The following is an 11289-nucleotide window of genomic DNA, read 5'->3' on the forward strand; positions in this document are numbered from 1 at the left end:
ACCAGTCCCATTGTTAACTGTGCCGTACACGTCTGTAAGGTCAGACTCTTACTCAATGTTTAATATGGCGGCGATAATCGTTGTTTTGAAGTGTGATATCATACGTTCATTCAATTATTTTTAGATTTTGAGTACTACGCTAGGGTGATGGTACGCTCAAGAAAGTTTGACGGTTAATATAGATGTCTGCACGGCACCAGATAGATTGCCATGAACTTTGGCTCTAGCTGCTCTTTGACTGAGCCGCAGGGCAGAAACCTTAAAAGTTTACAGAACGTTAAACCTGTCGGTGTCTACCAAAAGCGTAGGGATACGGTCACCTTAAAGACTGTATCATATGATACTACCTTTCAATCAGAAGATAAACGTGTATACACGCATCAATTCAAGGTAAAAATTGTGAAGAGTAATGCCATAAAGTATTGGTAATTACACGGTGAATCGCAAAGGATAGAATGTTTTAAAACACGAAAAGTGCGAATACATTTTGAAACAACCTAAAAGTAATTGAACTGCGTATTATTTCATTTCTAAAGGCAGATCTACGGGATAAAATTAACAAGAAGATTCGAGCTTTAATATCACACCATCCCACATCCAAACCTTTTTGTGTCCCCCTGAGGCAGGGCGCTACTTTTCTCTGCGTATGGATACTGTAAGCTGTAAAACGTGATCAGGAGGAAGTAGCCTTCTTAAAAAAAGATGGCGGTGACCGTCCTTTTCTTGCTCTTGGTTTGTCTGTTTGCCGGTTTTGCAGGTATGTTCATACAATATAGAATTGAGATGTGCGTTCATCTACATATAAGTCCAAGTAGAATAATGCATGATATGTGACAGAAGCCACTCTTATACTGTATGCACCCAGGTACCTAATACATTGAAAGGTTATATTATGTGTATTTGAGGAAGTACACATAGATGAATTCATATACAAACGCGAAGTGCACCATAGTTCCAACAACAACGTAACATATAATTTGTAAGTTCTCCGTCATCCTGTCATTTGTTGTTTTTGTGTGGTGGTGACACATTTGCCTTCTTATTTACGTTTGTTTGACAGACTCACATCCAACCATGTTGTAGCTTTACATGTATGAACAAGTCTTCCCGCATATTGTAAAGGGCAGGTTGCAATTGTGAAAGGGCATGCTATCAAGTTATATCTGTTGTTATGTTTTCATTGATATGAACCTGGTATCAATCTGATTCGTACTCAAAGACTATCTGAATGTGTGTTTCAGAAGCAAGCACGTCGCTGTCCTGGTTTGACTTTTACGATGAAAAAGGGATACCCGGTTTCAACGATGAAGTGATCAGTAACATTAACGCAGAGGAGTGCGCCAGACGGTGTTTAGTGGGAACCTCTACTGTTCCGTCTGGATCGTGTCTGTCGTTTGAGTATGACCACCAAATCGGTCGCTGCATCCTGAGCAGATCAACCAAGGACACGCCTGGAGCAGTTTTAGCTGATAGTGACCCACCATCGAGATTTGACTACTACCACAGAAGAGGTACTAAAATCTTTTTCAAGTCTTGAACTAAACATTAATATCTGAGTCATGGGCATCACACAGAGGTCCTAGAAATGAAGCTATTTTGGATATCATGCGTTTTTAGATAGGGCAGATTTGGGCTTTTTTAAGGACAAAGAGTAACATCTACGCCGTAACCATAGCAATGTATAGGGAACATAAGAATGTCCGTACGTTGCAACAAAATGAAAGAAATTTTGCTTAACTATATCTCTTAAAGATAAAATCATCACAAACAAAACAGGAGAAACAAATAAAGAAAAAAACATTTGCTTCGAACCACCAAGAAACATACAAATATTATTCTATTTACTTCACGTTCATACAACGTTAGCATATATATCACGTCATGCACTGATTATATGTGTTTATTTCCTACTTTGGTCCCCATTAATTTGTATGAATAAGCACTGCCCTGGATGTAGCCATTCTTGAAACAGCTATGACTAAGGCCACCGAAACATCTGACGAACTGTACCTGCTTGGAGATCTTAACTGTGATATTCTCACAAAGAGTTCCTGTAAGAAAATAGACACCATCTGTAATACCTTCCAAGCAAAACAACTCATAGATGAGCCAACCCGTGTTACGGAAAACTCTTCTACCTGTATAGACCTCATTATAGCTACAGCTCCCGAGAAGGTAATTGAATGTGGTGTGGAGTCCACCGGTCTTAGCGATCACAGCTTTACCTATGCAGTGCGGAAGGCCAAGCAACCCCGGGGAATTCCAAGAACGGCGAGAGTCAGGTCCTACAGACAATTCAACGAAGCTGCATTTCAGGAAGAGCTGTATGGTGCTCCATGGGCCGAAGTAGAAAAATGTAGCAATGTTAATGATGCACTGTGTTGTTTTCAAACAATATTGACTAATATATGTGACAAGTATGCTCCTTGGATAACTGTTCGAATCCGGGGTCATGAGCCGCCCTGGATGACTCAAGAATACTTAGCCTTGGCTCGTGATAGAGATTTTCATTTCAGTAAGGCGAAGAAAACAAAACTCCCTCATGTTTGGGAGACAGCCAAGAGACTAAGGAATAAATGTAATAACATGGCACAATATCTGAAGAAGCAATATTACCACAATGAAATCAAAGCCAAAGGTAAAGACAGTAAAAGTCTCTGGACGACACTAAAAACCATCTTGCCCGGCCAAACCAGACACACTACCACCGAAAATGTCTCTAAACAGAATGAAGAAAACACTGCAAATAGATTTAATGCCTACTTTACATCTATAGGTGCTAAACTGGCCGCAGCTTTCACTAGTGTCTATACACCAATCTTTGGACCGCCAAGGTTCTCCTTCAAGTTCACAAACATATCTACAGAGTTTACTTACAAACAACTGATAGGTCTTCCCCTAGGGAAAAGCACTGGGCTTGATGGGGTTAGCAGTCGACTCATTCGACATGCTGCACCTGCTATTGCTGGTCCCTTAACCTACATCTACAATCTGTCTCTCTCTACTGGCGAAGTACCCAGGGAATGGAAAAGGGCTAAAGTGACTCCATTGTTTAAAGGTGGTGACAAAGATGACTGCTGTGACTACCGACCCATTTCTGTACTCCCATCATTCATGAAGACATTCGAAAAAGCTGTCCATGCCCAGATATACACCTTTCTGAATGGACATAACATACTTAACAAATTTCAGTCAGGTTTCAGACCAGCTCATTCTACTACAACAACATTGATCCATGTCACTGACACTATTCTCGACAACATGGAGAAGGGACTTTTTACCGGTGCCGTCTTTCTTGATTTAAAGAAAGCTTTCGACACTGTATGTCACACTATTCTTCTCGACAAGTTAAGAATGAGTGGTTTCCAAGATACTGAAATGGCATGGTTCCGGTCCTATTTAGATGATAGAAAGCAAACCACTGTTGTAAATGGGGTGGCAAGTGATTTCATGGGAATTTCTGTTGGGGTTCCCCAAGGTTCCGTACTAGGGCCTTTGTTGTTCATCCTATACATTAATGACATGCCCGACATATTGCAACATGGGAAGGTATGTCTATATGCAGACGACACCGCACTGTTCTACGCGGTGAATTCAATCAGTGACCTAAACGAAGCACTGAATGAAGACCTCCGTAACATAGACGTATGGCTACACTCAAACAAACTGACTTTAAATGTGAAGAAGTGTAAGGCTATGTTATTTGGCACTAGGAACAAGCTGCGTCTAGGTACTGATAAACTGACAGTAACTCTTTCTGGCACATGTTTGGAGGTTGTTTCCAGCTTTAAATATCTCGGTGTCTGGTTTGACTCGTGCCTAACGTGGCAAGATCATATAGATAAATTGTGCAAGGGTGTATCGGCCAGACTAGGTGTGTTACGGCGTCTTAAGCCAGTTTTGCCAAAACGTACCCTTGAGATGTTATTCAATTGTATGGTCCTTCCCAAATTGGACTACTGCGATGTTGTGTGGGGTAACTGTGGAAAATGCCTTTCAGATAAGCTACAAAAGCTGCACAACCGGGCTGCTAGAATTGTACTTGGTCTTTCATATGTGTCTCACATCGGTAGTGATGAACTTTCTAGTCTACACTGGAAAACTCTGGAAACTAGGAGAAATGAACACCTGTTGCATACAGTTTACAAGTCTGTTAACCACCTACTGCCAGATTATCTCAATGTATTCCATATGGTATCAGAGACTCACAGTTACCCTACTCGCCATAGTTTAAGCCAATCAGTACAGCTCCCACAAATTCACTTGGAATGTGGAAGATGTAAGTTTAGCTACAGGGGCGTTTGTCAGTGGAATCATCTTCCAATGACTTTAAAAACGGCTCCCAACATTGCAACATTCAAGCTTATGATGAAACTGGGCTGACCTCTGACCTCATGACCGGACTGAAGTATGATTATGGAAAACGGTCTTTGTATATATTATTTGTATGTTATGTATGGTGCTGAAGTGTCATGTATTATGTGTTATCCAGGGCCCCACTGTAAAGCAGTGCGATGCACTGAGCTGGGCTACCCTGGCTAAAGAAAACAGAATAAAAAAAAAAAAATTGTTTGGATGTTTCAAGTGTCAAGAGTGGGCATCGTCGTGGATGTAATAAATTTAGTAGATACGTGTTGTGAACCGCCCAGTGCGTTGGAGTGTATGTGCAGACAGATGCTTCCTAACATGTCGCCCTGTACTGACATGGAGATACAACACCGTAGCACATTGCACACCGCATATATCTACATTGTTCCAAACACGTGTTCAATGTGTTTCTTGCAGACAGTCCCCACCCCTGTACATGTGATTTCGACACCGACCTGTGTCAGTACACGCAGGACACAACAGACGACTTTGACTGGACACGTAACTCCGGTCGTACTCCTACGGGCGGCACCGGTCCAACAGGTGATCACACCACTGGCTCAGGTGTGTGCGGAGTTTTAACATCTTAGTTGTTGTTCTTGATGGTGTTTTTGAGTGTTCGACCAGTTTCATCTTATGGGAAAACCTATGTACTCATAATTCGTCACATTAAATATATAGCGCTGGTATTGAATTTTCAACTGGACGATCTGTACAATAAATCATCCCGTGCATATTACAGGTGTCGTAAACCTACTGACGGAGTTACAAGAGGATTGTGTTATGTAGATTTATTTACAATTGGGCGTGTTAACGTTATCATTTGTACTTTATTTCTGCTTTGAAAGAGCATTGAATAGGTCTAGCCACATTTTTCTCTACTCCAGGACATTACATGTACATCGAATCATCACAGAACACGGGGCGAAGAGAGGGAGATATCGCCCGTCTCATATCTCCAACCTATCTCTTGTTTAGCGGGAGTCAGTGTCTTCTGTTCTGGACGTACATGTATGGAGTATTCCCAGGTAATAGAATTACTGTGAATGCCTACTGCATTGGTGTTTCCATTGTCAAAATGTTCATCGTTGTACTTTTCATCTGTTTCGATGGAATCACAACCAATTGAAAAGTATTCGCTCTTCTATGAAGTCCTAAATGTATTTCTTTATGAGTAACAAAGACATGTTCTAAGAAGTGTTGCCAATAATTAACTCTTGACGATTTTCTTACACCAGACTGGGTGTGACATAGCTAGTATTTCTGTCAACTTTGTATCTATCTTTACGTAGACCTTGTACAACACATGCGTCCTCAGCTCTGGTTCTGGCTGGCAACTCTTCCGACGAAACAAGCGGATAATAGAGACAACAACAACAACAACAAATATACCAACAAAGCTGTTATCTCTTTTTTACTAGAAAGTCAAGGTGGATGCCCTTCTAGTGGCTGTGTAGGTACACTGAGAGTATCTGTGAACGCTGGAGGTACGACGACTGAGATCTGGAGCAGATCTGGAAACCAAGGTAACCAGTGGTTCAGCGTCGCTGTGAGCATTCCAGTCACCGGAAGTTACCAGGTCATCTTTGAAGGGGTCAAGGGAGGAAACGCACATGGTGACATTGCTATAGATGACGTCAGCATCCTACAAGGAGCTTGTCCAGGTGAGACGTCTTTTTTTAATCTGGAGGAAGACGTCACAAGCGCGCGATGATGTAACTTTTAGAACGTAATGAACGTGCTGTGTAGATGGTGGGAAGCCTGCTCACCTATCAGGTTATCATACTCTATAGTTATGTTCTTTTTATACCGCAGATGTAGATGAGTGCGTTCCGAGAGAAGGCAGGGGACCATGTGACCAGCTGTGCACCGACAATGTGGGAGGTTTCTCCTGTTCCTGTAATGATGGGTTTACTCTTCATCAAGACGGTCTCACCTGTAATGGTAGGTTTACCTGTTGCCAGTGTAGAATTGTTTGCTAAATGACAACAACCATTATTATCGTGCGATATTGAATCACGTGAATCGTCGTAAAACCGGAGGACGTAATACAGCCAGTTTGGGTCCTGATTTGCCCGTGAACCAGCAGTTTTCGCAACACGAGGTCAATCCAGGAGGTCCACCCAAACATGGTGTGACTGTATGTGAACTTACATATCTTAACTGGTGTAACACTAACAGTGCTGATTTGTGACATTGTGTGACACTTAATGTATATGTCAGTTGTGTGTTCCAACATACAGCTTCCAGGTAACACAAAGAAGACTTATTTGTGCAGAATTTAGTTCTGATATTTAGCCGTGAACTTTGCCCTCACATACCTGCATGTGCTATTCTCCATAGATGTGTTCAATAACATTTTTGATATTCTCTTTTGCTTGTAAGGAGTACAATGTCCGACACTCACAGCTCCAGAGAACGGCGCGGTGAATGGCACCGGGAACTCCTATCAGGACGAGGTCCAGTTTACCTGTAACCATGGATACCAGCTGATAGGAGATTCCAGCCGGACGTGCCAGGCTGACGGGACATGGACTGGAGCGGACCCAACATGCATTGGTAACACCGATAACTTGGTTATATTAGATAGCAGAAAATTTGTTTGTTTCCCTTTATAAAAGATTAGTTTCTATGTCTTAAATTCCTTCCTACGTAGTACTGGATGCATATTCACCACGTGAAGTTAGAGCAGGAAAATAAGAGTGTCTCATGATTATGATTTGGTCACTGAGGGCAACTGATCATGATCGCTTCCTTCTATGCATATATACAGTCTTTCTCACTGATGTGAGATGTGTTTTTAGATGTGATGTTACCTATTTTTGGACGAATACGTCATCATCATCTTAATTTTTTTACCTCTTTTCTGCAGGGCCTGCGGATATCACCCCAACATCGGTTCGGACATCAGCCTTGTCATCAACAGAGATTCGGCTGACATGGTCCCTCGATAATTATGCAGAACAGGTACAGGGATACATTCTTTCTGTGCAACAAGATGGAACCAACGATAATACCTCCATTGGGCTTGGACAAGTTTCAAGTCTATCTTGGACAGTGGGTGACCTCACACCCTACACGTACAACGACTTCTGGATCGTCGCCACCTTCGGAGACTTGCAAAGTGACAGAAGTGAGGTTGTTAGGCAGAGGACGATGCCGGGAGGTAAACATCTGCTTCCTGTTGTTAAAGTTCTGGAATAACATAACGTTCTTTCTTGTATATGATACGATATATGATATGATATATGATATGATATGTGTACAAATACAAAACTTAAACTCCATACACATTTTGATCGGCTGTTATGTATTTTTATCCAATGAAAACATTTAACATCTATTTCTTAGCTAAATTAGAATAACCAAATGTTCATTATAGTTCCAACAATGCCCCAAAACGTGAGACTGGCGAACCTGTCCTGGTCGGAGCTGCGCGTGACGTGGGACGAGCCGGACAACTTCTACGGTCCCAAGCGAGGTTACGTCATCAAACTCTACACTTCATCGGTTTCCGATGTCGTCCAGAACGGGATTGACGTGGGGCAAGATCACACACAGCACAGCTTCAGCGGTCTGGAGGCTGCGAATAGTTACACAGTAGAGGTAAGCTAATGTAAAATAGATGCCCGTACATAATCTCCAAGCAGATCCTACGGTGCCATAAGATAGTATCAAAGCTGGCCAGGGAGTATAGCCGGCTAAGGGAGTCAAACGGGCCAGGGAGTATAGCCGGCTAAGGTAGTCAAACGGGCAGTTTGATACTATACATTACGCACCGTGGATCTGGTTCGAGATTAGCCCTTACAATACAAATAGATGACATATTCTGCGTTGTTGTTTTCTTTGTTTACCTATGCCATTTTCGATTACGATCTAGGTCCGTGCAAATAACGGCAGGAACACAGGCCCTCCTGGTAATGCAACAGCACGGACAAGCGATGGATGTGAGTTTTGTCAAATATCCTACTTCTTCCTGTCGCATAATCATATAGCTCATTAAGGAGATAAAACGATTAAAAAGAGAAATTCAGTCATTTTGAAGTGAGTCAGTCTATGCCTGCACACCTAGAAAATCATCAATCTGACAAGATCCGTGTTTCTCCCAACAGTCCCATCATCTCCCACAAACATAATCCGGCAGGAGGAGGGTACCCACTGTGACATCAGCTGGTCATCACCTGCGGTACCCAGGGGAGACATCATCGGATATAATGTAAGATTACATTCTACCTTTGTCATTCCAGAATCACTGAAGTAAGTTATTAAAGTAGTATACGCTTTCTGGAGAAAAACTCCCCTCCCAACATCAAAGTACATTGAGGGATATCTGCTTGTAACGTTACTGCTGTATTTACTGTATTTGTTGGTGCATTTCTACTCAATATCTTAGGCTAGACTTTTTAAACTGCGTGAAGTATTTCTTATTCGTCTTCTTCATATTGAGAATGATTGTATGTTTATCACTGACAGGTACACGTCCAATGGTATCATCGAATTGACGATGGAGAAAGACAGAGGGGTGAATACGTCATGAAGTCAACAAAGTCCACAAGTATCAGACTGCTGAAGTCGACCAAAACGGAGATTCTGGACCTGCTGCCGAACTCTGTGTACACCATAACCGTGACAGGTTTCACCTACACAGGGGAGGGGAACTTCAGTCAGACTGTCACCTGTACCGTGCCAGAAGGAAGTGAGTTCTGTCTTAGGTTTGTATTCTAAATGGAGTGCAAAAAGTAACACAAATGCAAGTTTGACATGACAATGCAGTACCCTGATTTTTTCCGCCGTTACATACCTTAATATCATTCTAATCTGCAGAGCCTTCTAAACCGGAATCTCCGAAACTGCCTGGCGGAACGAAGGTTGACTCCACAACTTTCCCACTCCAAGTCAAACCGGCACCTGAGAGAAATGGACCAATAGGGTGAGCCCTCACACACATGGGTGGCGTTTACAAATTTTATTACTTCATTTAGATCCAAGTATCAAATCAAATAATATAATAGTTGTCGTCCAACAAGACATCTAATCTGCTACACTTAAAGAATCATTCAAATAGATAACAAGTTAAATATCAAGGTTTACAGAAGTGCACATCGAAGATGAAAGTGTATTCATTTATCTATATTTCAATGTCTATTGACAGGATTGACACAAAATCTGTAACGTATTTTGCAGATGTTACCACGTGGTTGTGGTGAAGAGCAGCAGCACAAACAACATACCAGATCCGGAGATGCTGCAGCCCGACAAGACGTTACAGGAGGCAAAGAACCCCGGAAATGACGCCATCGCTTACATTGCCATGGCTCTAACACCGTTAGTTTAATTCATGTTGTACACAACTGTTCTTTTAATGAGCGTAATGCATTAACTGCGTGTGTTAGTAATTTTCGATCTACGGGGAGTTTCGTACCATTTGGAAGAAGAATCTTGATCTTTACAAAAGTTACGCGTTATGATAAGTAGGGAAACTGTACTGTCGCTGAAATAACGTATACATCCCAATCATGTTCCGTGCTGCACTGTTCCACAGGGACGCAGTAGGCGAGTCTACTACAGTGACCGTTGGAGATGGGAGAGTGACCAGTTGTAACCCTCAGCACGGCGGCCGGAAGAGACGCGCTCTGACATCTGCTGACGTGTATAACCTGGAGTACACCAACTCCCCACTGGAGCCGGGCTCGTCCTACACCGCGTCTGTCAGGGCTTATGGGCCGGACGATGGAGAACAGGTATATATGGAGACAAACAATTTTTCTGTCAGACTATCCATTCCTACCTGTATGGCATATCTCATCTGAAAAAGTGTAATGTGAACTAGAGTAAGAATTACTAAAATCACCATTATCTAATGCTGTCTGTATGATATTATGAATGTTCCTAAAACATTAAGATATTCAAAGCTCATGAAATAGGTTAACGTTACATTGCTTATTTCATCTTCTGTCTTCTGTTTGAACCATTTGTTTCAGCCGTATTTTTCAGCCAGTCAGTACATGGATCCAGTATCAACTGGTAAGCACCACATGTCTTATACACGTACATGGTCAGCAGGGTTTTAGTACAGTTTACGGATACAACTATCGTTCCAATATTCACATTTTAAGCAGGTTATTGTTTCTTTAAATGTGAAAGATTATGCCTTAGCAAAGATAAAAATATCAAACAATTCAAAATCCATTTGATCACACCTATTCAGCATTTAATAAATGTTAGCTCGTGATTTCTCCATGCTTCTTACGTTACAATGTTCTGTTTTATTTTTGTCTCTTTTAATTCAAGCCGCGGAGAAGAGAGAAGGGATTCCTGCGCTCCTAGTAGGTCTGTATTCAGTTTCTAGTAAAGTCTCCATAACCGCACAATGACTGTAACCCATCACGATACATATAATGATGTAATCGTTAAATCAAGTTTTTTTTTCAATCTATAGCTAGAAATCGAAAGCATATATCTGCACACTGTGTATAATGAGCCAAATGAATAACAAATAAAAACATTGAATGAGTCATTGAATTGAACTTCTGCTTTCAAACCATTAACCGCATCTTTTTGTTTCTTAAGGAATTATCGGCCTGGGTGTAGTTTCGGCCGTTCTTCTGGTGGCACTTGTTGCTGCAATAGCTGTCATTGTTGTGCAGAAACGAAAGTGAGTGGAAAGAGTCATTCTTGTTTCGTCGTCCCTTCAATACCATCTGAATTGTGCGTCTAAAAGTCTCTGTCTTCACTTAAAGTCTCAAAGCAGTTGGGAAACAATTAACGAAATGTTAAGATACAACGTTCTAGGTTTCAAAAAGTAATCAAAATCTACCGTCCCTTGACCTTGTCATTAACATATATAAAAAGGGATAATTATGTTGAATTGAGTTAAAATAATACGCAAAGTTAGACACATAAATGCATCAAATGCTGTTT

At 41.6% G+C, this 11289-nt stretch overlaps 1 protein-coding gene across 1 annotated transcript; it reads left to right on the plus strand.

Moving 5' to 3' along the window:
• The first annotated feature begins 702 nt into the window (after positions 1-702).
• Positions 703-11036, plus strand: LOC118432298. The gene is made up of 18 exons (XM_035843836.1): positions 703-757; positions 1242-1511; positions 4786-4932; positions 5256-5396; positions 5790-6032; positions 6184-6312; positions 6754-6927; positions 7241-7534; positions 7751-7974; positions 8249-8315; positions 8481-8584; positions 8842-9064; positions 9193-9298; positions 9553-9693; positions 9911-10109; positions 10350-10392; positions 10660-10698; positions 10939-11036. Exons 1-18 carry the CDS (start codon positions 703-705, stop codon positions 11025-11027), a joined length of 2688 nt encoding a protein of 895 aa, XP_035699729.1. The 3' UTR covers positions 11028-11036.
• Positions 11037-11289: the final 253 nt, after the last annotated feature.

Source organism: Branchiostoma floridae, chromosome 15 (genome assembly GCF_000003815.2).
Source record: "Branchiostoma floridae strain S238N-H82 chromosome 15, Bfl_VNyyK, whole genome shotgun sequence".
Classification (NCBI taxonomy): domain Eukaryota; kingdom Metazoa; phylum Chordata; class Leptocardii; order Amphioxiformes; family Branchiostomatidae; genus Branchiostoma; species Branchiostoma floridae.

What these genes read in the sequence shown, in the direction of transcription:
- LOC118432298 (XM_035843836.1), top strand. Translation starts at nt 703, where the DNA reads ATGGCGGTGACCGTCCTTTTCTTGCTCTTGGTTTGTCTGTTTGCCGGT. An exon ending in TCTGTTTGCCGGTTTTGCAG is followed by an intron (nt 758 to 1,241) that starts GTATGTTCATAC and finishes TGTGTGTTTCAG; the next exon opens with AAGCAAGCACGTCGCTGTCC. An exon ending in CATGGATCCAGTATCAACTG is followed by an intron (nt 10,393 to 10,659) that starts GTAAGCACCACA and finishes TTTTAATTCAAG; the next exon opens with CCGCGGAGAAGAGAGAAGGG.